This window comes from Drosophila pseudoobscura, chromosome 4, assembly GCF_009870125.1.
Source record: "Drosophila pseudoobscura strain MV-25-SWS-2005 chromosome 4, UCI_Dpse_MV25, whole genome shotgun sequence".
In the NCBI taxonomy this organism is placed as follows: domain Eukaryota; kingdom Metazoa; phylum Arthropoda; class Insecta; order Diptera; family Drosophilidae; genus Drosophila; species Drosophila pseudoobscura.
Window position 1 is genome coordinate 17,152,811 of NC_046681.1, and position 25,478 is coordinate 17,178,288.

Consider the following 25,478-nt stretch of genomic DNA (forward strand, 5'->3'; position numbering starts at 1 on the left):
GAAACGGTAAGTTCAAAGAAGTTTGCGCATTTTCTGACCAACACAATTAGGCATGTATGTACATACTATGTATACAATAAACGAAAGCGTGTGTGTAGATCGGAGGTAGTTAGCGTCATATGCACACTGCAGCTTCTTTCGTACACGTGTATAAACGACCGGTCGGACTCTGTAGAACCGATTACAAAAAGGTATGGTTCAAAAGTGTTTTTTTTTCACAAAAAATAATGAAAATAAACTCCAAATTCTATTATTTAAACATGTACATTCTAATGGAAGCAAAAAATGCATGTATTAGGCATGAAAACTTTTTCGATACGTGAATTCCTTGCTTCCATTCGAATGCATAAAGAATGTGCTTAAACAATTTGTACAACAGGAAAAGGGGTGAGCGGGACACCATGAAACCTAAAGCAGTTCACAAATTGTCTTATTTCTCCTTGAAAGTGTGGAACTGTGGCCTTAGGATTGTTAAAATCAAAACAACAAATTTCAAAATGGCGCCGGCTACCTCCCTTTGAGTAACAGCAGCTTGTTTTCAAAAATAAATATTTCCTAATCGGGAAGACGAATGTGAATGAAACTTGCAGACGATGTATTTAAATATACGTAGTCTAAAATATTAGACTAAAAAATAGTACAAAATTTGTACATAAAAATACAAAAAAATATATTTTAATTACTTTATAGTTCATTTGGAGAATTTTTTAAAATTTTCTTGGGAGACTTTAATGGTTTTAAGATATTGAGATTTTAATGTGAGCGCAGTCCGGCCGGTAATGAACATTTTTGAAACTACTTTTCGAATTTTAAGAATCTTTTTTGAGACTATTATATCCCACAGTTTCAAGGAAATTGAAAGACCACTACAAATCGTGTAAAAAACGCGTGTTGAAAGATTTAGTGACCACAATGTATGCCAGCATCGAAGAACTGCTTAGAACCCTGTGCTAACACCGTCACGATAGAATAGTACACCTCTTGGTGTACTCGCTTATATTTTCTTAAGGCCTTAGCTATCATTGTCCAAAGGTACATCAAAGGCACTGCACTCTGAGACAGTGCTACAGTAAGTTTAATCTGCTGAAGATCCACGGAAGCAACTAAAGCACCATAAGCCTTCCGGCAGTCACGAGCGCTTTATACGATATCATACGACCTATTTTGATTATCAAACCTTTCTACATTGTTGTTGGGAACAAGGCACAAGACTAATTTTGGATCCATGCGCGCACAATCATCCATATTTCGCACATATGTACATATGTACATATTTCCCAGTGCGATCATTGTAAATTGTTATTCGAGTTTGAACCAGAAATTGAATTTTCCTCATCCGCTCACTCATCCAATTGGTAATATGGACAAAGAATGTCCATGCCAAATGGACTCAAATTCAAACAAATTGAAACCTGTTCCTGAAGTCGATAAATATAAATAGCAACCCTCGTATACCACAATAGAGTAAAGGCGCATTTTGGAATTTTACTTAGACTACGATATGGACGAAAAAGAATACACAAACTGAACAGGTTTTTTCTAAGAAACGATTGTGAAATTTTATTAATATCTTTCATTATTTTACTATGTATATTGCTTAATGCTTATAAATGTAGGATGTAGCTAATTTAAAATTGACTATTCACCTTTTATTAGTATTCTATTGGCTTTCATCTAGTATCGTTGATTGAATTTGTAATAAGCGAGAAAGGATATCTTTGGGGGCGAAAACTACTGAATCTATATGAAACTACAATTTCTTACGTTTTTGCTTTTACTTCCCAGAAATAGACGGGCAAACAGAAAAACAAAGAAATATGTACATATTAGAGTTATATCGACTTGGCGTGGCGTTGTGATCCAAAATATTTATTAATGGTCAGAGCTGCCTTTAAAATGAAACTAAAGATAATGCTTCTTCTGCTAAGATTACATTGAGGCAAAATTAGTAGTCAGTGAAATTAAGAAACTGGCCATACCTTATAATCTACATATACAATGTATATAGTATGTGATTGCATATCGTCTGCAATAAAAGCTTGATATTGTGTTACATGTCTTTTCAGCTCATCCACTTTTTGGTTTATTTGAAACTTCTGGGGTTTTAAAATAAGATAAGTATCATTTGTAATGCCTACGCAAAAGTAAACTGGCAGATTATATCAATGAGCTTTTTATACCCACATTGACTATAAACAAATGTCTTTATATATGTATATGTATATATAAATACAATACAATTGTAAAATGTATCAACACATATGTACATTCAATCATAAAGGCACATTTTGAATTTTCTAATATTTAGAATTTCCGTTAACTTTGTTCTATTGGCTTATTGGACCCAGTTGGACCCATTCATGTTTATTAAGAGCAGCGGTCGGCAGGCCCCTATCTTATGTGCATAGGAAGGTGTGCTGGCGCTAACGTACAGCTGCATAACACTGGTTTGCATCAATACATTGTTCCGTTTTGCCGACTGTCTACGCACACAAACGCACTAAAAGCATGTGCAAATATGCTTGCCGACCCCTGACTTCGAGTTGCATGGTATACATATGTACTTATGTATATATATACTAAATTCATACTAGTTCAAATACATTTGCATATGTATATTTATGTATCTCTAAGATTACCGTAAATTATTATGTACAATGTACGTACATATGTATATAAACTTAAAAAATCAAAGGAAGGCTAACTTCGGGGACCGAAGCATGTAATACCTTTGCAGATATATCTTTGCAATATCAGCTAATACATTCATCCGATATTTAGGCAATTTGACTTGGCTATAAAAATACATGATATTGCTTCACATTCATAAACAGGAAATTTCCTCCCACAAAAACATATTTTGTGAAAAGTTTCAGCTAGAAAGCTTTAACTGACAGAAGCTAGAAGCTGACAGACGGACACATGTTGCCATCCTTATGAGATGTCATGTACTAGGTGTGATTAAAGATACTTTCTTCTGTGCTTTGCCAACATTATGTCAAAACTCTACAAGGTTATTTGAACAGATATGAAATTAATTATTGCTGCTTAAGTACACTCTGAGTTCTCCCAATTTGTGCGAGCCCAAACAGGAAATTCAGTTTCATACTCCCATCCAGGACCCTGAAAAAAAAGTTATTTATTTATTGAGAAATAACTTATGTGGGAATAAAATGTTGCATTCAAACAAACCTTGTATTTCCAGGCATGCAGATACATGATAAGGTCCTTAGACTTTGGATCACGGTAGTGCACTTTGCACTCATAGCAATGTGGATCTGTTGTGATTTTATTTAGCTTAACCCCAACATCCACATTGCCACCGTCGACAGCGAGGATAGTATCGGGTGCCTGCAGTACTGACGAAATTTCGGTAGGATCCTTCGGATCAGTGCATGAAAATTCCTTTGGAAAGTTGGGAGGCTCTAATTTTTTAGCGACCACTTCAGCTCGGGAAGGTTCTATGCAAGGCGGAGTAGTTTCGCGTGAATTTAGGCCCACGTCATCGTCGCTATGCTGAACAACTACAATTATATTTCAAATACAAAATATATGCATTATTAATTAAGAGGAGCGGGGACACGTTTTTTTATATGTATCTATATTTATTTACCAACCGAAAGTTTGATCGCTGCTCAGGCTCTCTCCATCTGTTTCGTCCTTAGAACTCTTAAATATAGATATATCGGAATCATAATCTATTCCCAACCAGTTCTCCGCATTGTGGATGTTAATGAGATCTCTTATAAGCTCATCGTCTGACTTTCCACCGATATCCCCGAAACGCCCTTTTAAAGGGCCGAAGACTTCATGATTGTATAGAGGATCGTTAAGAATTGGATAGCCTATAAAATACATTTTCGTTAGTTCAACGCTAATTACTCGTGGGCTCTGATCACTGATTTCTCTCACCTAGATATTGCAAATGTACACGGATCTGATGCATCCTTCCAGTAAGTGGTTTGCACAGTACAACACTAGTTTTTCCGTTCTGTGAAATCTTTTGGAAAGTGGTGGTACAATCTTTCCCTCGTTGCGATACTTTGCACACGCCAATTTTGTAACTTACTACCTCAATGGGCTCCTTACATTCCACGATTTCGCTAAAAATTAAAAGGAAAAAAAGGAATTAAAGATGCCTTTAAATACTTTTAATCGTTTTCTTTAACTTACTCTGGAAAAATTCCCTCCACTCTACATATATACTCCTTTTCTACTTGTCTATTGCGAATTTGCTGCTCCATTTGTCTTGCCTTCTTTGGGCTCCGTCCGAACAGTAATAGGCCAGATGTCAACCGGTCAAGCCGATGAATTGTGCGCAGATTCTTGAGGTTAAATTCCTTGGCGAGTATGAAAACCACAGTATTGTGCCTATAGCGGCCACAAGGGTGGACCTAAAGATACATACATATACAGAAAAGGAGATGTTATAATATTAATACAAAAAATTGGTTTTCTATAAATGTCATTAGCATTTAACTATGCATATTGTTTTGTAAGCAAACAGCAAAATAACTTAGTTTTCTATCAATACTCAAATTACTCTGATCGACACGGAAAATGGATCAAACATCGGACAAGAATATTCTTATATGGTTTTAATCGCTGAACACGAATCTGAACTCCAAAAGTGCCTACATGAACAAGAGGCTGTATGAAAATTGTTAATGGATTTTTCGGAATAATACTATTCGATGTTTGAATCAGCAAAAAAGTTTTTCTTGGTCCACCAGTGTTGTTGATCTTATTTGCGCTTGAATAAAATAGCCTCAACTAGAATTTCAGATTTGTTGTGAAAATGGATGTGTGTAACGTCCAGAAGGAATTCTCGATCATATATTTTCTTGATTAGTATCAATAGCCGAGTCGATTGAGCCCTTTCTGTCTGTCCGTCCCTATGAGCGCCTAGTGCTCAAACACTATAAGAGGTAGGTCAACGGCATTTTATATACAGACTTCTGTGATATGTCACTGTTACAAGTATATTTCAAAACATCGCCCCATCCACTTCCTCCACAAAGGGCGAAAATCTGTGACATCCACAATTTCAAAGATACGAGAAAACAGAAAACGCAGAATCGTAGAGGATGACTATATCTTCTAGATCTAGAATCTGAACCAGATCTTATAATTAATATAGCCTGAATCAAGAAAACAATTTCATTCTCTCTCGCTCTGTCTCTCTCTAACACACAGGTTTTATGGTCGGCTTTGCCTATGGTAAAATGTGAGTTCAAGGATCTCAGAGACTATAAGAGCTAGAGCAACCAAATTTGGTATCCACACTCCTGTGATATCGAACCTTGACAAGTTTATTTCAAAATTTCGCCCCATCCTCTTCCGTTCTCACAAAGGACGAAAATCTGTGGCAACAACAGTATTGAAGATTAGATAGCCTGTTAGATTTATTTAAATGTTAAAAAAAGCTCAAGTAAAGAATAAAGTTTCAGATAAAATGATCAGCGCTGAAACTATTTGCGTATTTAAGATGGCAGTCGTCAAAGCCACTTACAGGTATTGATGCAGGCTTATTTACAACTACAAGGTCCTCATTCATATGCACAATTTTAATTGGTTGACATGTCACAGGAACTTCGTGTCTGCAAGTATAGCCATAAATCTGTCGTTAGATACATAATCATTACATGCGGTGCATAGGGCCAAATAAATAAAACATTATTATTGTAAGAGAAAAAACTAACCTAACTAACCTGTTTTAATAACACCAGGCAACAAAATCGAACTTTTTTTTACTCCACGAACCAAACTTTTTCTGATAGATTTGGGAGTTTACAAATTTTTAATAAATTGTGATTTTTTCTGGGCAAGTTCTTTTTTATTGAAAAAAAAAATTGGTAATTAAAAAAAAATAAAAAAGTGGTAGTTCTTTTTTAACATGACCTAAGTATTTTGCATCTGGTTAACCATTAACCGTTTACGCATAGATTTTTACAAACGATACCCCAAACGGCGCATAGTTAATGGCTGTACAATTATTTGTTCCGATGTTGATAATGGAAAAAAGTTGTGAGAATGTACCCGAACCATTTAAATAAATATAACATTATAAATAAAGTACGTGCGGTATAAAGACGATTTCAGTCTGTCTGTATGTAAATTTGTCTCTTCGCTTCAATCGTTTTCATATTAAATTTAACGTGTGCTTTTCCAGTAAGATTTGTTTGAATGAGGATTAGTCTTGCTGTGTGGGTGGCTAACTTCAGGGATATATTGTACATTGTAGGTATGTATATACTATGTGGGTCGAAGATAGCCAGACCTTGGTCTTTTTATTTTTGATAATATGTTGAATTATGACCGTGGAATTTTTCTATAATAATTAATTGTGTTATCAGTAACTAAAAAAAACACTACTTGTAAAGAAACGGAAACTATTTTAGTTTCGGTGCTATAAGTATTTGTAGCTGAACCGTTAATGCAAAATTACCTGTGTACTATATTAGCGAGAAGATCGTTGTGTTTTAGTCGATAGTCAATAGGGACTTTCTCGAAGTTGACTGTCAATGTGCCTGCTTGGATACAACGTTCGTACTCTTCAGAAGGGTGTGCGCGAAACTCCCGTGAAAATATATCCAGAATCTTTTCTCCCACCCATCGTCCTTTTGTGAAAGTTGTGAAGGTGAAGTAGTACGGGTAGACCTTTCTAAGACCTTTTTAATGATTATTATATATGTCGAAACCATTTAATTCCATTCGTCAAGAAATAGCTTACCATTTTCAATATAGTAAGACGTTTCTTGATATCGCTCGTCCGTAAATCCGGGTCTTTTGGCCTTCAGTGCCTTCGTTTCAAGTTTGGCCTTCAAAAGTAAATATAATTATTTTGAGCCTACAGAGGGTTTATTATGATTTTCACTAGACGTTTTCAACGCAGAAAAAATATAATCGCCGACCTGCTGGGGACTCTTTCTTTGCGTTATAAACATCCAATCAAAATAAATATTTTTCAATGTCCTACTTTTTTTAAATCCTTAATTGTATCGCTGTTATCGGTTTTCCTTTTTTCTGGTATTTTGACTTTCTCGTTTTCGACCTCCCTGGTTGATGTAATCTGTAATATAAATAAGAGAAAATAGCAACATGAATACAATGACTAATTTTTTTAGTAATCAATTAACTAGCTCTTTGTATACTTGTTTTCAATGGATACACTTTTAAGTGAATATGCTTTTAAGCATACATCTATATTTCCTTACTATAGCACCTATGTGATTAAGTGTTCCGACTTTGACCAAGTATTGGTAAGCTCGGAAAAGGTACAAGAAATCAAAGAATCGTTTTCCGCACTGTGTTATATTGTTTGCATTAAGCGGAAACGGAAAAAGGCACAAATTGATTCGTTGCTGAATACGTGGAGAGGGAAAAGAAAGGAACCACGACCAATAGTTAACGCAATCGAAATTCGTTGGCTGTATTTCCATCGCATATACATACGTATGCATGTTTAATATACGTACATTATCGTGGAATAAAACTGGCAAACAAATTAAATTTTTAATTCCTGTGCTGTTGATCCAAGACTTCATTAAAATAAAAAATGAATAACGTAAATCAAAGTTCAATAGCTTCATCTTGAGGCTCCCCATGAAGATGATTTCAAATGTTCGACCTCAAAATACGTTTTCTTTTTCAAACATAATTTTTGTGGTGTGCATGTTTCATCGATTCCAAACATGTTGCTTCTCGCTAAAATATTAAGTCGCTCTAAGCACTACTTATAGTGGGAATGACAGAAAACTAATATAAACATATAAAATAATTGCATAAACCTATGCACATATATAGCTATGCACTTTGATGGTCGTAAATAGCAAACTGTTTTGAAAATATTCCATCTCGGAAAACGGTCACTGTGGCAATGGGATGTGATGGAACCGCCGTGGACACTGGACATAAAATCTGAGTTATATAATTACTGGGAAGAAATAGTAATCGTCCTTGCTGTGGCTTGTGTGCTTCTTGCATGCGAATGAATTGCCACTTCGCCATTTGGTACACCCGATACTCAAATATAGAATAGAAATTAGATATGTGTAACACCCAGAAAGAAGCGTTACCGATCCTATAAAGTCAAAAGGATCAATATCCTATCAATAGCCCAGTCGATATAGCCATATCTGTCTGTCCGCCCATCTTGTTTGACGCTTTGTTGCGAGATTATAAGAGCTAGAGCAACCAAATTTTGTATCCAGATTCCTCTGATATCACACTGTTATGTTACAAGTATAAAAGCAAAACCAGGGACCGCGAATAAAAGTTATGAATGCAAATATTAAATAAATAAATCAATGTTCAAGAAATATGTTTCATATTCATATTTTCATAAAGGGTACAAACTACGCCTGTTGAGTGGTAGATTTCTTGCTTGCCAGATTTTAAAATACCATTAGATATGGCTTTCTTTATAGAACAATCGATCGAAATGCCTCTTTGTGGCAAGATGGCCGAGTACTAATGTTACCGTAGTGTTTCATGTTACGTAAGCTCATTAGAATACCTAAATATTGTTCTACAAATAGTATATAGACTTGTACACTTGAGAATATCTACTTGCCTTTGACGCTTATGTGTTCGGGGTGCCTTCCCAGAGCGACTATCCGCTGACGTTTTTATTTTATTTTTGTTCTTTGTTTTCTTTGGCAGTGCGCCCAACGAATGATGAAAAGATGCTGCATGCCTGAAAAGCCGCGCGGGAGAGCCACATACCACGAAAGATGACGGCCGACACAGCCTAGCGGTCAAATCCCCTTAAGCAATCTCACAACTACAATGCTTTTGATATATGTTTACATAAACATGTAAGCATAAATGTAAAAATACGTGTGCACGACAATGGACAAAAGATACACATAAGCCCGATAATGTATGTACATATTCCATATTAAACTTAGATGGGCTTCTGTACTGTCACGAAGTAAATAACCAAGTAAGAACGCAGTAGTCAGTACTTCTTATATAAGATATTCATAAATTAGGAACCAATTTGAAACAAAAAAAAAACCCACTGCTGCCGATACTAGATATATGTATACGTACATACATATGTGTATTTGTATTTACTTTATGGGGTCACTAATGGCATTTACTTGTACTCTACGAGCACCTCATATGAACGTCTAGTATTATGAGCTAACATATATGTACAAATATATGTAGATTCTTGCACTGACTACGCGTAAATCATTTTATCTGTAAAAGTTTTTTGATTAGCAGACAATGAGACATTCACATACAAACGTACTTTTTTTTACTACAAATATAATAATACAATTAGGCCAGACTAGTATTTGAAGGAGCATCATGATTTCAATTTCCATGAAATACTTTTGTTTCCGATCGTCCGATCGCTATGGCAGCACATTAGTGTTTTCATTCTATTTAAGCTAATTTAAGTAAAACGCACAGGAAATTCTTTAACGTAGACTAGTTTTCCTACGATAGCAATTTCATACAGTGATCGGCTCTGTGGGGAATCTGCCTGTTTGCAGCCGGATTACAGATTAGTTTACGTCGAAACGGGAAATGGTTCTTGGATGGCTGGTGTGGCGGATCAACAAAAAACACAAACAATACATACAAAAAAAGATATACCCTTTACAAGATCGGAGATCCTTCCATCTCTGCGTTGCAAACGTGTTGTTACTACGAAACTACATACTATATTCAAACCCAAACACTCTGTAGTTTCAGCAGTTAAGGTATCGTTTGTACAAATCTATGGAAACGATCCCGAGCGGCCTTTGCCACGGATCCAGCTTTATACCCGGTTCTCAGTCAGTATAATATTTATTATTTAAACCCAAACTTCTGTGCTTTGTAGGAGAGGGGTGGCAAAGTAAAAAAAAAAATGTATCCAGTGTCATATCACAGAAGTCTGAACACAAAATTTGGTTGGTTTAGCTCTTATAGCCCTTTTCACCAAAAATCGAATATACCCCTACACTCTTCGAGTACCTGGTATACAAATTAATTAAATCATTCAACTGCAGAGACCTGTTGCCAGCGATATTCGCCACGTACACACATTATTTCATTAATGTATTATAGATTTTTAGTATACGTCGAGAGATAACTTATACTATATAATATGTATATAAAAATCAAATCCAATTATATCCAATTCACAGTGTGACGAAAGAGTGCATTGTGTTTTCCGACTTTTGGGGATACCAAATGTTACGAATGTGATTAAAAGATTCAGATATTTATAGTAACACCAATGTAAAGGGTTTTTTGAATTAAACTGGCTGGTTCGATTTGCAAGGGTACCAAAAGCTTCGACCACCATTCGTTTTCAATTTGTATATTTACACCTAGGTATTTATCCGTGTATAACTTTTTAAGAATCAGTATTTCTTCATTCTGGTAGTAGTTTTAAAGTGGATGCCGGTGGCATGCTTGATAATTTCGGTCTGTCGCTACAAAATCGTGTCATATTCTAGCACCAGCAGACCACTGATAATATTTATGAGTACGCCCACACCATGGCTGCTGGGGCTACCTCGTGGAGCAGAAGAGGGGCAGTGACAAAGTGCAAGAGCCTTGCGACACGCTTTCTTTCATCGCCTTCTCATCACTCGGTTACGCAAGGTGCTATTGGACGGTCGAATGCCCCTGTCTGGAATACAGCACGTGACTCCAACCCACAGTATTGTTTTCAAGAACACACATAATATGTACATATGTATTTAGAATGATATCTATTTTAGTTTGATAATAATCAATGTTGAAGGCACACTGAAGCACAGAAACTCATATGTGCAGATATTCATATTCATATAAACATTGGATTGGATCCAAATTGATAGAAATGTGTTAACTAGCTGGAATAATTAAACTTTCGCACCCAATCTAGTTTCCTTATAAGGAAAGGGCACAGCTAGGAAGGTTACCAACAAAACTTTTTCGTTCTTCTGGACTTCTGTGTCCACAAGAGTAACATGCAGGGCTCTTCTCCGCGGCAGAAGAGTCAATACATATATGAGTATGATTCCGAGCCGAAAATTTTAGAAAGGTAACAAAAACTCAGAGACTAGAAACCGAAAAACGAGCAGTACAATATCTGCTCAACGTTTTTCTGTGTGTCGGAAGCATCTGTTCTAAATCATATCAGAGCGGACACATATTCGTACATTATATTTAATGTAACCCAAGTCACACTATCCAAACGGATGCATGTGAAATATAAAGAAAATAATTAGCAAGTGCAACAAATGGCATCAAGTACCATTTGACCTCGCTATCAGGTGCACGAGTATTTGTCTTTTACATTAAAATGTAGCCAAGTATTATGCCTACACAAAGCATTTATCCTAACTCAACAAATGAGTGCAGCAATTTGTTGGAAAATGTATTTAACTTGGGCCTGTGCAACTCTTTGTAAGCAGCCGGTTTCAAGAATAGCTGATTGGCGACAATCAACTCAACTTTGTCCAGTAACGGTTGTGTGTGGACCTACTTATGTATCTTAAGAGTACTCTTATATGAAGCTCTTAGCTGCTTTTAAAAAGCCAGAAAAGGAATCTTGCTAGTTTGGTTCTGCGGTGACTCTCTTCAGATCGGGAATACTCGTAAAATGGAAGAATACTAAACATCATATAGTATGTACATAAAAACGAATCCATTCGAAGATTTGTCCGCCAGAGTCTGTAAATGCTAGTATTGTGCCTTTGGTTTCAGTTACTTTATTGTCATGGTCATTCGCTCGTTAGTGTGGAGTAATAGACATTCGACTCGACTGTATATGCATGAAGTATTCACTTAACAATGGGAAAACAGCGTAGCTACTGCCACTATGATGAGCGTCTAGCTATGCTGAAGACCTTGAGTAACACAGGTAATTCTGTCCGCTCACCATTTGGCTTACGAAATTATCGAATTTCAAAATACAGTCAATGAAAGAAAAACGAAACTACGCTTTACCGACGCGGAAAGTCGGAACGTAAAAACATAGTAACAAAGATGTATGTATGTATGTAAGTATGTGGCACAGATTTTTAATAGCAAGCTACAAATTTCTTATAATAATTATCTCATTACCGAACAGCGAAATCGAAATGTAGAAATACCCAAAATTACGATAAATGTCCGCTTGATAGTTGCAATACTCTGTACACGAATGGAATGGTTGATCTACTATAGAAAACTTATTATTAATGCATTTACACCTTAGATCCCAGTCTGACAAAAATGTATCAAAGTGCAAGGCAGTACTGGTTGCTATTAGATAAACATGCGCAATAATAAATCAATTTAATAACAATGGTTATTTTCGTTTAGTCATGACAAATATTTGAGAGCAGCTTACCTTTTTGTTAATCAACATTTCAACATTTGGTACAACTTTGATGGATGAAAGAGCAGATCCTTGGTTCCTCAGTCCAATTACGCTGCTCATGTTGAGGTTAATAGACGACAGGTGATGAAAATCTGGTGGCAGACAATTTAGGGACTGAACGATCGCACATGCCGACGAGGATGCTCGCGGGGCTGCCTGTACTGGCATGGACAGAGACGATGTCTGATGGGTCAATCCTTGTCCAGCTGTTGCCAGAAGTGATTCTTGTGGGGCCACGGAGACACCTGGTGCTGGTGCGTAGTATGCACCCACAGGCAAGGACGAGAACATGGAAGATGGCATCAAATGAGTTTGTGTGTGGCTGTGGGGGTGTGACTGGGGACACGGATTTAGCTGTCCTGGGTAGCTCGCCACCTGGGTTGCACTCAGTAATGTTGGCCCAAAATTATATGCGGAACTCATTGGGAAGTGGGTTCCGGCGGCTGCGCTGGGATGCAAAGTCGGCTGCTGATAGTTCGACGGAGGAGCAGCTGCTGTATTTGGCGAGAGCTGCTGCTGGACTTGAGGCTGAGTTGCGAAAATACCTCCCACCGTCGAAGCTCCCATTTTATCCAAAAAAGGCGACTGTATTTGCATTATTTTCTGCTGATGCTGCTGCGCGGCCAGAGACCATGGCAGATACCACGCGCAGGACGTTTGGGTGTTCTGCATTTTGTAACTCGTTCTCAGAAGTAAGCGGGAGTTGTTTGATTTTGTACTTATGTATGTACTTCTGTATTAAAGTATTTAATGGTCAATGGTCAATTTAAAAGAAAAATAAATAGTTCTGAAATTAGTAGTCACTGTTACATTGTTTCCCTCATTTATAGAACAATAAATTCGAACATAGCGTAGCATAATTACAATAGAATGATTGAAATTAATTTTGAAATATGTATGTAGGTATTATCATATACAAAATTTCTGCAAAACTTAAATTTGTATCTAAGAAGTAATAAAACATTATCTAATTTGTAGTCTAAATGTTTTTTGAAACTAATATGTATCTGGGCATGCACTCCTATACCCCTACATATTGTGTTTTCATGTACATATGTATATATGAATGAATGTATCTAGGCAAGCTTATTTGTAGTTGCTGTTAGCGGAAAGGTGTTAAAATAGATGCCCGTCATAATTTTTGTACTTGATTTGGTTGAATCTCAATAAGTAAATCACAACATGCGAGATAGCTGCCAAATAGCAGCACGTAAGGGATTTTAAATCGATATTCCATTCAGACTTCTGGGGAGAGCCCTGTCTGATCAGATCGTTCACGGTATTTGGCAAGGGATGGCAAATGGATTGTGGCAGCAAAATGGACACTGGATATACACATGATGATATTGTTATTCGTACATACAATCGGTAGGCACAGTATAGTGGGTTTTGTGCTCGATATACATATGTACAGACAGATAAATAAATGTGCGCATGTATTAAATTAGAATATGTGCTAGCTTAGGCGACGTCGAATTTTCGGGTACATATGTATGTACATATTTATGTGTCTATACAGAGGTACATATACATATTAGACCTCCGGACGTGCACATTACACGCGACAGAATGCTGTCTGCCAAGAAAGAAAGCACAGAACTAAAATGATCAAGAATGAGGGGCACATATTTAGGTAAATAAATATGTACATATGTATGTGAAAGAACAAATACAATACGCACATGACATCGGCTTACTATGCTATGAAAAGAAGAATGTGCAACTATCGGAGCCCTCATCAAAATGATTAAATAAATGGGTTGCTTTAATTCGAATGTAAATCCAGCAGCCATCTTGGCGGTTCTATGTTTCATAAATCCTTTCTAGGGGAGCCACTACATTCGAAAACAAAGCTATCAGAAATATGAAGATATCTGGGTTTAACAGGTTTGGCTGTGCTTTTATGAATCAGTCAGTCTGTCAGACAAACAAAAGTATATATATAGATTTGCCAAGGCACTCAATATTAGCTTCGCTACAAACTAAAATATATATATGTGTACACGTGTATTGTGATTAACTAGGAATACGCTTATTTCCTCAATTCGTACGAATGCCTACATATGTATGTAAATATTAGACACTTTTTCATTGTCCTATAATATTTTTTTAAATCTTTTTTGACCGTCTGATTTTATGCTTCGAGTCGTTTTAAGACAAATTATCGTTTAACTGTCGTTCAAATTATACACAAAATACATTTTGTGTTGCACAGAAGAATTGTTACACGCTCTTTTCAGTACTAAGAAAATTTAAAAACTTTTTTATGTGGGGAGTAATGCAGAATGGTAAGTTTGTTTGGTATTTTAAAATGCCTTACTGTAATGCGTATCCTATTTTCGAATTTAAAGCTCACTTAAATAGGCTATAGCTCCAACTTGTATACCAGCACCTGGACTATTTAAAAACAATTTAAATGTATTTGTATTCCCCAAATGTTAGCCAATGACACAGTTTATGATCACTTAGACTTCGGACATTTGATTTTTATTTGATGTTATTCCTCACTTGTTGCTTACATTTAATCAAAAGAAAAAACAAGGATATCTTTTGTTTGACGTAATTGCACTCAAAACATCATCGGTTTATTTTAAAAAATATCCTATTTAGTTGTTTATTTTGGTTTCTTTGGGTCCGTGAACAGTCCATGAAATTGAAATTATATCACGATGCAACTAAACTTATTAATTCTATCACTATGTCATATTTATACTATTTTAAGCCGTCAATCTGCTTTTGGTATAACACGCGCGGGCCTTTTGAACCAACCAAGTTAACACAATACTAAATTTCTGTTGTTTCGTTGTCCGCGCCCGACGTGCTTATGACAGAAAGATTACTGGGAGGCCGGAGACTTTTGTGAGTTACAATTTGAAATTTTATAATCCACAACAGCCGCAACGGTGCGAACAAACCTGCTCTCACGGTTGTGGTTGGTTCGGCAGAAAATTTGTGTTGTTGCTACAATGAGGTATAGAGCTTTGCAAATATGAAAGATTAAAGCAATATTAGTCCCCTATTCCCACATCGGGGAATCACACAAAAATGCCGAGACCAGACGAGACCGAAAAAGAGAATTCAATTTCACAGCATAATATTAAACATATTTACACATTGTGAAAATATTATCAAAACTATTTTTTTTTATCACAGTTCCGTTCTTTTTAAAACTTAAACTTTTCTAACTTAATCTGTTGATGGTGTACCTCACTTCGTTACTTACCTTGCATGCAGAACACTTTGGAGACTGTTCGTCGAACATAAGAGAGCTCTCGAACTTTTTGGATACTGCTCTGCGCACATTGGAGAGTTTCCAAAGAACTATCCAAAAAGTTCGATGTTTGATGTAACAAGCTTGAGAGTCGGTTACTACCATTTATTTACACAATAAATATACATAGTTGTGGTCAAAAAATAACTAATACTTATGTGCTACTATGGATTATGCATATTGTTAGTTTATTCTTTATTTCATCATTTGGTGGTAATATTATGGGAAGTGGAAAACATTCTAGTGGCGAAAAGCGCGATCTAACAAAAGGAGTTATTTCAGAAAACATTAAAAAGACTTAAAAGACGGGCAAGACTTCATTTCAATATCACCAGCTACTATTTAGGAGTTATTTGTATACGCAATACTCAAAGAGTATAGGGGTACATTAGATTTTTGGTGTAAGGGAATATGTGTAACACCCAGAAATTATATATATTCTTGACCAGCATCAAAAGCCGGGCCAATATACAAACATCTTAAAAATAATACTTTTTAAATTAAACAAAAAAAAATTGCCATACAAAAAGAAATAATTCATTTAAAAAAAATGTATAGCCTCAATTTATGTGCAATTGTCGGGAGTTTTCATCTAATTGTTCATATTTTTGCTTGACTGGCTAATTTAGGAGCCTGAATGTTGTCTTGGTTTTGTATGGTATTATATTCCTGTAACTGTCATTACAGCAGGTTATTGTAGCGCAAATTAATGCAGAGTAAAGATTGATGTACAATTTCCATCGTCACATGAATCATTTATTAAGACCCATAGTACTCGGCTTTGGAAAACTCAAACCTTTGGATCTGCCAAGTGTTTGGTCTGTTGAGTGTTATTACAACTTTTTATATTGAAATATAAGCTCGAAACGAAATAATTAACGTGAGTCGGGTCCTTTATCTTCTACCAAGGCTTACATTTTTCGTAATGATGGTCCGTCTTGTTTGACGCCTAGTACTCAGAGACTATCAAAGCTAGAGAAACCAAATTTGGTATCTAGAAAACCAAAACGCAGAGTCGTAAAGAATAACCTTACTACATTTTTTTACATATTTGAAGGAATCAATTTAGTTCCTCCACTGACAGTTACCTAAGACCTCCAGCCTTTAGTTCGTACACAAATTTTTGTATAATATGAACTGGGTCAAAAGTTATGAGGAAAAACCAAACGGTGACGAATGTTTTTTCAACAAGATAAGGAAAATGTGCGGATGAGCATGTCGTAATTTCGGCAACCTCAATCACAACAGGCACGAGATGAAAAACTTCACATCGACAATTGACGCTAACAGAGAAAATGGAAGACAACGCCAACAAGTACATAGAACATTTACATGTGCCCCGTTTCTTTGTCTCGCATTCGAGTGGGAGCTACAAATTTAAAATTCGCTCATCCGAAAGGTGCTATGTACAAAGAATGTCCGCATTGTCCTGCGCTCAAATTCAGACATGAGTCAGATGGTCACATGATATTGAACTGCTGGCTTAAGCCTGTTCCTGGAGCAACAGAAATAGTTCAGAGTACTGCGGCAAATGGTTTGGCGGGTCAGCTAGTGTATGTATCAAATCTTAAGTTTTGGATCATCAAAATAAGAATTTCATTTTTAGTTACACCACCACTACTAACTTACTAACGGTAAGTTCTCCCACCCTTATATAAGGGTTTCCTAGGAGTAGGCACTCCTTGAAAACGTACAACAGCTGAAAAAGTAACGCTTATCCAAGTAAAACCACGATGTCGTCATTTTTGTCAGGCAAAGGCAATTTAAAGCTCCTATATATGAATGCATTGGTATATACAAACCTCTTGTAAACACATTTATGTACATACATACACGTACATATTACGTTTGCAAGTGTTTTTTCGTATATGTATATGTACATACATACAAACATAGAAAAAATATTTAATGGGTGAGCGCGAGCACACCTACAAAATATCGTGCTGATTTAATCACTTTCTTCGTTTTCACAAACGAACGTCAACTTTCACTCTCGTATACAAGCACGCACCATCCCCTATTCCAGGAGCAGCGCTACGGCCAGTGGCCATTAAATGTTGCCTTAAATGACGGACTAGCCTTTTATACCCTTTCAGATGTTTGTATATCTGCTGCTTTGCACAGTGTAGCAGTTTTAGGCATACACATACTATATCAAGTTATTGTTTTAGGTCGGAACAATCATAGAAGCGCTTTGTTTCTTAAGATCTCCTAGGTAATCTATACATAACCTAACCAGCTTTGATCCATAGACATAACCCTATTCAATTTAATCGAAAGTACTGAGTATAAAAACGGTTGTATTACTGCTGCACAACCGATCGAGCTAAAAGGGTAGTTAAAGCTTCGGACTCCAAAGCCCTCCAGCCAAGCCTTCCTTTTTATCCTGTCGTGACCAACAGCTTTTTAAGGAAAGCCCTATAACTTTTAGACGACGACTTGTGTGCCAGAAAGAAACAAACAAGTCACAGAGTCAGACATGCAATGCTAAGCTCCCCTACCAAAATATTATTAACAAATTAATCTTAATTTAAAAAGGTTTCGATTCGATGTGAAGTTTGCCTTAAGGTTTTCAAAACGCTCCAATTTCATACAATTTACCCAATATTCAAATTCTTTTTTAGAATCAGCCTTGTAACATTCCTACGATTATACGCACGATACAAAGAAAAAGGTCATTGCAATGCAAGGCGTAACTAGATGCGGTTTTTACATCTTAATAGAAAAGCAACGACTTGAAAAACAAAATAGTCCTCCATTTTTTATACCCAGTACTCGAATGTTATAGGGGTACATTAGACTTGTGGTGAAAACGAATGTGTGTAACTACCAGAAGAAAGCGTTTCCGACAACACACCCACACCATGATCTCAAATTGGGCGCCTCTTCACTGATATATGTATAAACAATAAAGTAAAGTTGTATTACTTTACTAATATGCGTATCCGCTAGTCTAAAATAGTCAAACTAATATACAGTATGTCTATTAATTGTTTGCAAAATCTAAAAAGGCACATAAGTTTGACTTCAACATTGAAAATATGAGTAAAGGCATAAGTTGGGGGAATTTTTTTTATTAACTGTTATCAAGATGTGTTTAAGCTGTAGGTATGACGAAAAAAAAGGGCAAAATTCCAAGAAAAACGGTAAGTTTCTATAAAATATTCCGACGTTTGCGTAAATTGAATGAAATATAAAAAAAATTTTTAAATACACTGCTTGCCCTTTAAATGCCTACATTTTTCATTGCATTTATGGAATTTTGTATTTTATTCGTGCGCCGGGTTTTTATTTAATCGAAATCATTAGACTGCCGATCGTGGATCAAATTCTTTATCTCCACAGCTCCATTTATCAGCTTTAGAGAATTGTGAAATTCATTACAATCAGATGTGCGGTTTTGCTCTGAACACACAGTGTATGATCGTTCTTTCCCTGTGCGGCATTTTTTTTCTGCAGAATGTTAAACTGGGTAACAAAATTGTACTTTTTTAGGTTGTTTTATACAATCGGTAAGGCCTGACTTTTTTTTGTTTAACCAGAGTGAAATCAATCGCTTAAGCCCGTTTCCCACACAGCACATCTAGGGGGAACGGTGGGATTTTTTGACTGATGTGAAACATCGGTTCCCAGTGGCAGCATCCACTAATTTATCACAAAAAAAGCTGATGACAATAACAATAACGTTTTTGCTGATTAAGGATCGAAGAAACCTATTAGGGTAAGATCTTAAGATTTTACACTTGCATCCCAGTTGAGGCCGCGCGAGAAATGGTGCAACACCGTCGTTGAGTGTGCAAATAGATGGTTTATGGCAGTCTTATCAGTCAGATCAAAATTAATAGAACAAATTGAAAAAGCCCTGCCGTAGTTTCGGCAAAAAACAGTACAGAATCAAGCTATTGTATACCGAAAATTATCAAAAGAAGTTCACGAACATCTGAGCTATTCAAAATACATAACACATATTATGTACATATGCTAACTTTTATTGAATTTATCTTCACAGGCTTCACTTATTTTCATACTGCAAATTCAAAAATTTAAACTGTCAGACAGGCTCGGATTTTTCGATTGCGTTTTTCGTTTTCGGTTAAAACGTCCTGATTGCAGGAAAACGCAAAGTATTGTTACTTTGATCAATTATTTAAAAGCAAATCTTGAGCTTGGGTTTAATTGCCTTGATAATGGTATCAAATTTATGTTAATGCATCAATAAGTTAACTGTTTTTTCCTTCTGCAATTAAGATTCGTTTTATTGCATTAAAATCCGTTTAGTTTTCATTTTTCTTTCAATGCTCTGAATTTACATTACTGTGTTGAATTTGCTTCCTTCTATGCGCAGTAAATTTTTCGATTATCCAAATGGTAAAGAGCCATTTCCATTTTATTTACTTGTGAATACTTTTAACCCACTTCGTTTTATAAATCCCGCGAAAGTCAATATTAATGCAAAAAAATGAATACCCTTAACGTTTGAATTCCCGTGCATGCAATGATTTTAGTAAAATATTCCTATCAATGTTTGGTAGACCACAAATTTTAATGAAGTTCTTCCGACAATTAAAAACTATTATTCACTCGGCAAATTATTATTATTATGATAGATGGGTACATGCTTTAACAGTATGAAACATACATTTACAATATCTCTTATGCGCTTAAGTACACACGATTATATACATACATACGACTATGTAAGAAGTATGTACTAGGTGGCACGTGCAAATGATATTTGTTCTTAGACTTATTGTAGTGGCCACAAATATTTTTTTAGCGAAATAACAAATCATTCAAGATATACGGATGCACTGAAGTGGTGGCGAGGTTTTTAATAATGATAAATCCAAAATGTGTGCAGCACGCTCATATCCAACAAGGTGATGAAACAGTAAACATTGAGAATATTATTCGAGCTGTGCCTCCTACAAACTCTGCCATAGGAGAATCGGTCGAGACTAACATGATCGATCAAGAAGCCCAGTCCCCCAAATCCACTCACGATGGCGATCTTCAAGTAAGCAATATAAATAAAATCTGCAGTTACACATGTACATAAATATGTAAATTCAAACAGTGAGTCGAAAAGCATATCGACTGCCATTAATCAAAATATTTCCAAGAGGGCATTAGCAAAGAATTTAAAATACCAAGATATTGCATCAGGAGTAAAATCAAATTCAATTTTCGTTCGATGTACTTCAATTCTCTCTTGGTCTGTCCTTCGTCTCTGACCGTGGCTCCGCCGCATACAAGGCTTCGCTGCACTGACTGAACAGACGTAGTCGTGTAGGCAACGTTTTGGTTTGGAATTGATCAGTTTTTTGGTGGTCTCTTCTCCAAAATTGTTCCACTCTTCAGCTTTCAAGTTGTTGCAAGATTCTCGATCTACATAGCATATATGTTCCTTAAATTTAAAAGAATTTGTTAGTTTGACGAATTTGTGTATGTTCGGGCACCAGGTCCGAAGCATGTCTGGCTTACAATAAGATAAAATAAATAAATATTGTTAAAGAAAGCTGATCTTAACTCGGAATCTTACACGAGTGTAGTATAAATCTTTTGAGAGAAAATCTATGCCTTTAAAAATGTTCAAGATGGGGTAATATATTGCAAAACATATCTTTTCAGCATTTTCACAAAAAAGTTACAAAGTGTAACACTAAAACCCTTGTCTTTCATGGAAACAAAGACATTTAAAAGCATCTAGAAACATCCCTGCTTTTTAATGCCTTTGTGGGTGTTAGTGCTATGAGCACCCGTTTTACTTACCTTCATATTTTTATCCGCGAAATTGTCATAATTATTTCTCATTTCAACCTTCCTACGCTATTTGCTGGAGTTGGTGGTGGCTCTGCATCATTCTAGTGTCATTATTGTGGTTCTAACGAGCTACTTTTGTCAAGTTGGCGGGCAGCTACATGGTCGTGCTGTTTCCGCATTTATTTGTGTCAGTACCTTCTGCTTTTATGCAGTGGCAGTGGAAGCTTTGGCTTCTTAAGTGTACTGCCCATTGTTTTTCTTTCCGTGCCTTTTAAAATACTTGTGCCTACCGTTTTTTCTATCATTTCGAAAACTTTAAAGCGCTCTTACCATCATTAAAAGCAATGGCAGTCACGTACGGAATACGTGGCGCAAACCATCGTTCCCGATTGCAAAGATTATTCATTACATCAAAAAGTAGCAGAAAAGTTAATTTTATGTAGTCGCACTAGCAACAGAAAAGGATCGAGAGATCGGCTAAGGATCCTGAGCCGGCTAAGATCAACTGGATAAGTTGGTAATTCGGTAACGGCGGGGACGAGAGAACATCAACTGAAGATGGCGGGAGCCGATAAAGCTAAAAATATTGTATACCCAGAAGAATTTCAAAATTAAACTTAGGACCGCTAGTATCAAATAAATTGTTAATAGGAGTTATTGGCTGATATCGCTGACTACAGGAAGATAACACATTGAGATCAATCTCGTAGTCAGTTCATTTGGCTGTGCATGACCAAAATACATTGATAATTATCTTAGGATCCGACATATACATAAATATTTATTTACAGGTGCTATCAACAATACAGAAAGATCTATCACCATTGCCCAAAAAACGTAATACTATCTCCACGGACGAATTATTTGATGCAAAGAGAGTCAAATTGGACACCAAGTCCCTCAAAACTAAAAGACCTGGCTTGACCGATGAAAAATATGATGAGACATCTTATTACTTTGAAAACGGTAAAAACGTTTACATTAAATAAATATATTGTTGATGATTTTGTATACTTTTAAGGTCTTCGGAAGGTTTATCCCTACTTTTTCACGTTCACGACATTTACAAAAGGGCGTTGGGTTGGCGAGAAAATCTTAGACGTGTTTGCTCGTGAGTTCCGTGCGCATCCTGCAGAAGAATATAAGCGCAGTATAGAGACTGGAAAACTAACCGTAAATTATGAAAAAGTTCCTGTAGACTATAGACTAAAGCACAATGATCTACTTGCAAATATCGTTCATAGGTATACAAGTATATATTTACGCTCTATAGAGGGAGCCAAAAGTACCAAACTTTCGAAACTTCAAACGGACTAAACTGACTAATTCAGCTATTAAATCCTAACAATTTAACTACTTCTCATCTTCCCACGTATAAAGAAGCCATGAATTGCTCTTTTGAAGAACGATTGATACGACTATACTACAGTTTAAAATAGTCAAAAATGAATATTTTGACCCTGATGCGTAATTTCTATTCCCCTAAGGCAACTTTTTATCACTTGGCGGTTTGAAGTTTCAAAAGTTTGGGACTTTTGGCCGACTCCAATGCAAAAAGCACGTTAAAAAATTGCAGTTAAATATATTTTGTATTATAGGCATGAAGTCCCTGTAAGTCTGCAGTCTATTACTATAGTGCACATGGATGAAGACATTGTGGTTGTAAATAAGCCAGCCTCAATACCAGTAAGTCCATTACAACACAATAACTGATCGCAAAGAAAATGTCCTGAAACGAACAAAATTACCAGGTACATCCGTGTGGTCGGTATAGACATAATACTGTGGTGTTCATACTGGCAAAGTCGCACAACCTAAAAAATCTAAGAACTATACACCGACTAGATCGTCTTACATCTGGCCTTCTTATATTTGGTCGCACCTCAAAGAAAGCCCGGGAATTGGAACAACAAATAAGAAATAGACAAGTACAAAAGGAATATGTTTGTCGCGTGGAGGGTCGTTTTCCTGAGTAAGCTACACAATTGCCGTAGTAATTACGCTATACCATACATTCTTTTTACAGTGGGATAATTGAATGCAATGAACCTATTCAAGTTGTCAGCTACAAAATTGGAGTTTGTAGGGTATCGCCAAACGGCAAAGACTGCAGGACAACGTTCCGAAGAATTTCTGAAGTTGGTGACTGTAGCATTGTTCTGTGCAAACCACTCACCGGACGCATGCACCAAATAAGAGTACATCTGCAATATTTAGGTAAGAATTTATTTAGGTACATTTCTAATGCTGATAAGAACATTGACTCTTTTACTGGCAGGTTACCCCATTGTAAATGATCCCTTGTACAACCACGAAGTCTTTGGGCCCTCTAAGGGACGAGGAGGCGACATTGGAGGAAAAAGTGACGAACAGCTGATCAACAATCTAATCAAAATTCATAATGCCGAGAATTGGTTGGGAGTTGAAGAAGGCGGAGATGTGTTAATGGGAAATCCATTAAAGTGTGAAATAAAAACTTCTGTACCAAACGAAGATTTAATTGAGATTGGAGCTCAGAATTCGAAAATAACATCAATGGTTGCTTCAATTACAGAAGTACGTACAATTCAATCCGTTGAAGCAGACATTTTTTAAAAATCATCTTTCTACTTTATAGGCTCCCCCCCAGACTGGTCATGAAGAACCAATCGACCCATTTGATTTAAATAAAACAACATATGATCCACATTGCCATGAGTGCAAAGTTAACTATAGAGATCCCAATGCCAAAGATCTGCTCATGTACCTGCATGCTTGGAAATATAAGGTTAATCACATTGTCATTTTTTTTTTCTGGTTCGATTTAAAAACAGTTTTTTTTTACCAAGAAGCCCGCGTAACTTTGCGATCTATTATATATGTATAGACACATTTTACAGTCTTTTTTCGTAAATAAGCATAGATATAGTATCTAGATATGAATGTTTTGGTCGTGCAACTTCAAGGGCTTATAAAATTCGTCACTCAAACATACACCTTACTGGTCGTACTTACGATATTTATGTACTTAAGATTTAAAATGTTTAACTTGCACATAATTAATATTGCATAGTAATACATATCCAAAATTGTTATATTTGCAGGGTGTCGACTGGGAGTACAGAACAGAGCTGCCGGACTGGGCTTGTAAAGAGCTCATTGATTATGATACTATAGACCAGTAGATGGTACTACCTACTACTGAACGTACGAAAGAGACAAGCAGCAAGCAAGAAACCAAACGGCTTCGTAAGTGTTGACTACGCACTACAAAATATGTGAATGGATGCGTCCCAACGTAAACCAACAAATACATATATTTTAAAACCAATCAATCTATAGTTTTGTAAAAGGTGTCTAAAAATAGACCGACAAAATTTAATTAGGCTATTACATTTCGGGATCGACATCTCGTCCACCAAGCTGAGGCCCACAGTCGTATAGCCAAGACATAGAGGCCATACTGCTCTTTCATCTCGCTTGCGCACTTACTATGCGTCAACTGACAATTTGTACGACTCAATTCAAAAAATCTGTACTAAATGTTATAATGGGAATTCACACACATATTCAAGAATGTAACGAGTTCGCTTCAGGCGAATATTCTTCTCGTTTGGTTAGGTAGTTGGGGAGTTGGGCTTCAAAGTGCAATAGTTGCAGGCAAAGGCATGATGTCGCATGAACTACACATAGTACAACAAATCCGAGATACACAACTAAACTCGATTCCTTCTTTCAGTTTTGTTCCTCTCGTCATATAAACAGCTTTTCATGGCGACAGACTACTGGGAGAAGATACGATTTAAGCCAGGTCACAGTAAACACGTGAGATACTTGGCTGATTAGTGGACGGAGGCGGAAAGACCATTGACACTTGAGAATCGCAGGGAGTAAACATTGTCCATTATAATGTGGAATGTGCTAAGTGTGTATAAGCAACAAATTTTCATTTCATAAATATATATTTTTATATAATATAAACATAAATACCTTGTTGAAGGTTACTGGAAAACCCATGACCCCCAATAAAGACTACAAATTGTTTAATACTGCTGAGAGCCTTTTTCATGAAATATCTTCCCGGAAAAGCGGCACGAGGCTTTAAAT

The 25,478-nt window shown here is 36.3% G+C and overlaps 2 protein-coding genes and 1 long non-coding RNA gene across 13 annotated transcripts; 1 reads left to right on the forward strand and 2 right to left on the reverse strand.

Annotated features, from left to right (window-relative positions):
• Nucleotides 1-1,772: 1,772 nt before the first annotated feature.
• On the reverse strand, nt 1,773-15,228 carry LOC6903895 (RNA pseudouridylate synthase domain-containing protein 2-like). Of its 5 annotated transcripts, none has more exons than XM_033380020.1 (11): nt 15,128-15,228; nt 12,329-13,145; nt 6,980-7,072; nt 6,734-6,821; nt 6,449-6,671; nt 5,513-5,600; nt 4,174-4,394; nt 3,913-4,103; nt 3,618-3,845; nt 3,193-3,524; nt 1,773-3,123 (listed from the first exon to the last, which is right to left on the reverse strand). In XM_033380020.1, exons 2-11 carry the CDS (start codon nt 13,028-13,030, stop codon nt 3,049-3,051), a joined length of 2,241 nt encoding a protein of 746 aa, XP_033235911.1. In that variant the 5' UTR covers nt 13,031-13,145; nt 15,128-15,228; the 3' UTR covers nt 1,773-3,048. The 5 variants fall into 5 exon arrangements, 4 of the variants coding, with proteins under 4 accessions (XP_033235911.1, XP_033235909.1, XP_033235912.1 ...); XM_033380018.1 differs by having other exon boundaries at nt 12,329-13,091; nt 14,878-15,228; XM_033380021.1 differs by having other exon boundaries at nt 12,329-13,091; nt 15,128-15,227.
• Nucleotides 15,229-20,083: 4,855 nt separating this feature from the next.
• RluA-2 (RluA pseudouridine synthase 2) lies at nt 20,084-25,420 on the forward strand. 7 transcript variants are annotated; one of them, XM_033380026.1, is made up of 11 exons: nt 20,087-20,333; nt 20,407-20,646; nt 22,184-22,358; nt 22,414-22,636; nt 22,991-23,078; nt 23,144-23,364; nt 23,419-23,609; nt 23,671-23,948; nt 24,010-24,159; nt 24,476-24,620; nt 25,111-25,420. In XM_033380026.1, exons 2-10 carry the CDS (start codon nt 20,467-20,469, stop codon nt 24,554-24,556), a joined length of 1,587 nt encoding a protein of 528 aa, XP_033235917.1. In that variant the 5' UTR covers nt 20,087-20,333; nt 20,407-20,466; the 3' UTR covers nt 24,557-24,620; nt 25,111-25,420. The 7 variants fall into 7 exon arrangements, with proteins under 7 accessions (XP_033235921.1, XP_033235918.1, XP_033235919.1 ...); XM_033380024.1 differs by having other exon boundaries at nt 20,087-20,240; XM_033380023.1 differs by lacking the exon at nt 20,087-20,333 and having other exon boundaries at nt 25,111-25,296; nt 25,372-25,420.
• LOC117184031 (uncharacterized) lies at nt 20,154-21,779 on the reverse strand. The gene is made up of 2 exons (XR_004469183.1): nt 21,402-21,779; nt 20,154-21,036 (listed from the first exon to the last, which is right to left on the reverse strand). It is a non-coding gene; the product is annotated as an uncharacterized lncRNA (long non-coding RNA).
• Nucleotides 25,421-25,478: the final 58 nt, after the last annotated feature.

Bases quoted from the DNA above. Each gene is read 5' to 3' on its own strand.
- LOC6903895 (XM_033380020.1), bottom strand. From the start codon at position 13,030: ATGCAGAACACCCAAACGTCCTGCGCGTGGTATCTGCCATGGTCTCTG. The intron at 5,601-6,448 runs GTAATTTTGCAT...CTATACTTGCAG, and splicing joins CTCGCTAATATAGTACACAG to ACACGAAGTTCCTGTGACAT. The intron at 3,525-3,617 runs GTTGGTAAATAA...ATATAATTGTAG, and splicing joins GAGCAGCGATCAAACTTTCG to TTGTTCAGCATAGCGACGAT.
- RluA-2 (XM_033380024.1), top strand. From the start codon at position 20,151: ATGTTTGGTAGACCACAAATTTTAATGAAGTTCTTCCGACAATTAAAA. The intron at 22,637-22,990 runs GTATACAAGTAT...TTTGTATTATAG, and splicing joins CTTGCAAATATCGTTCATAG to GCATGAAGTCCCTGTAAGTC. The intron at 23,079-23,143 runs GTAAGTCCATTA...CAAAATTACCAG, and splicing joins ATAAGCCAGCCTCAATACCA to GTACATCCGTGTGGTCGGTA.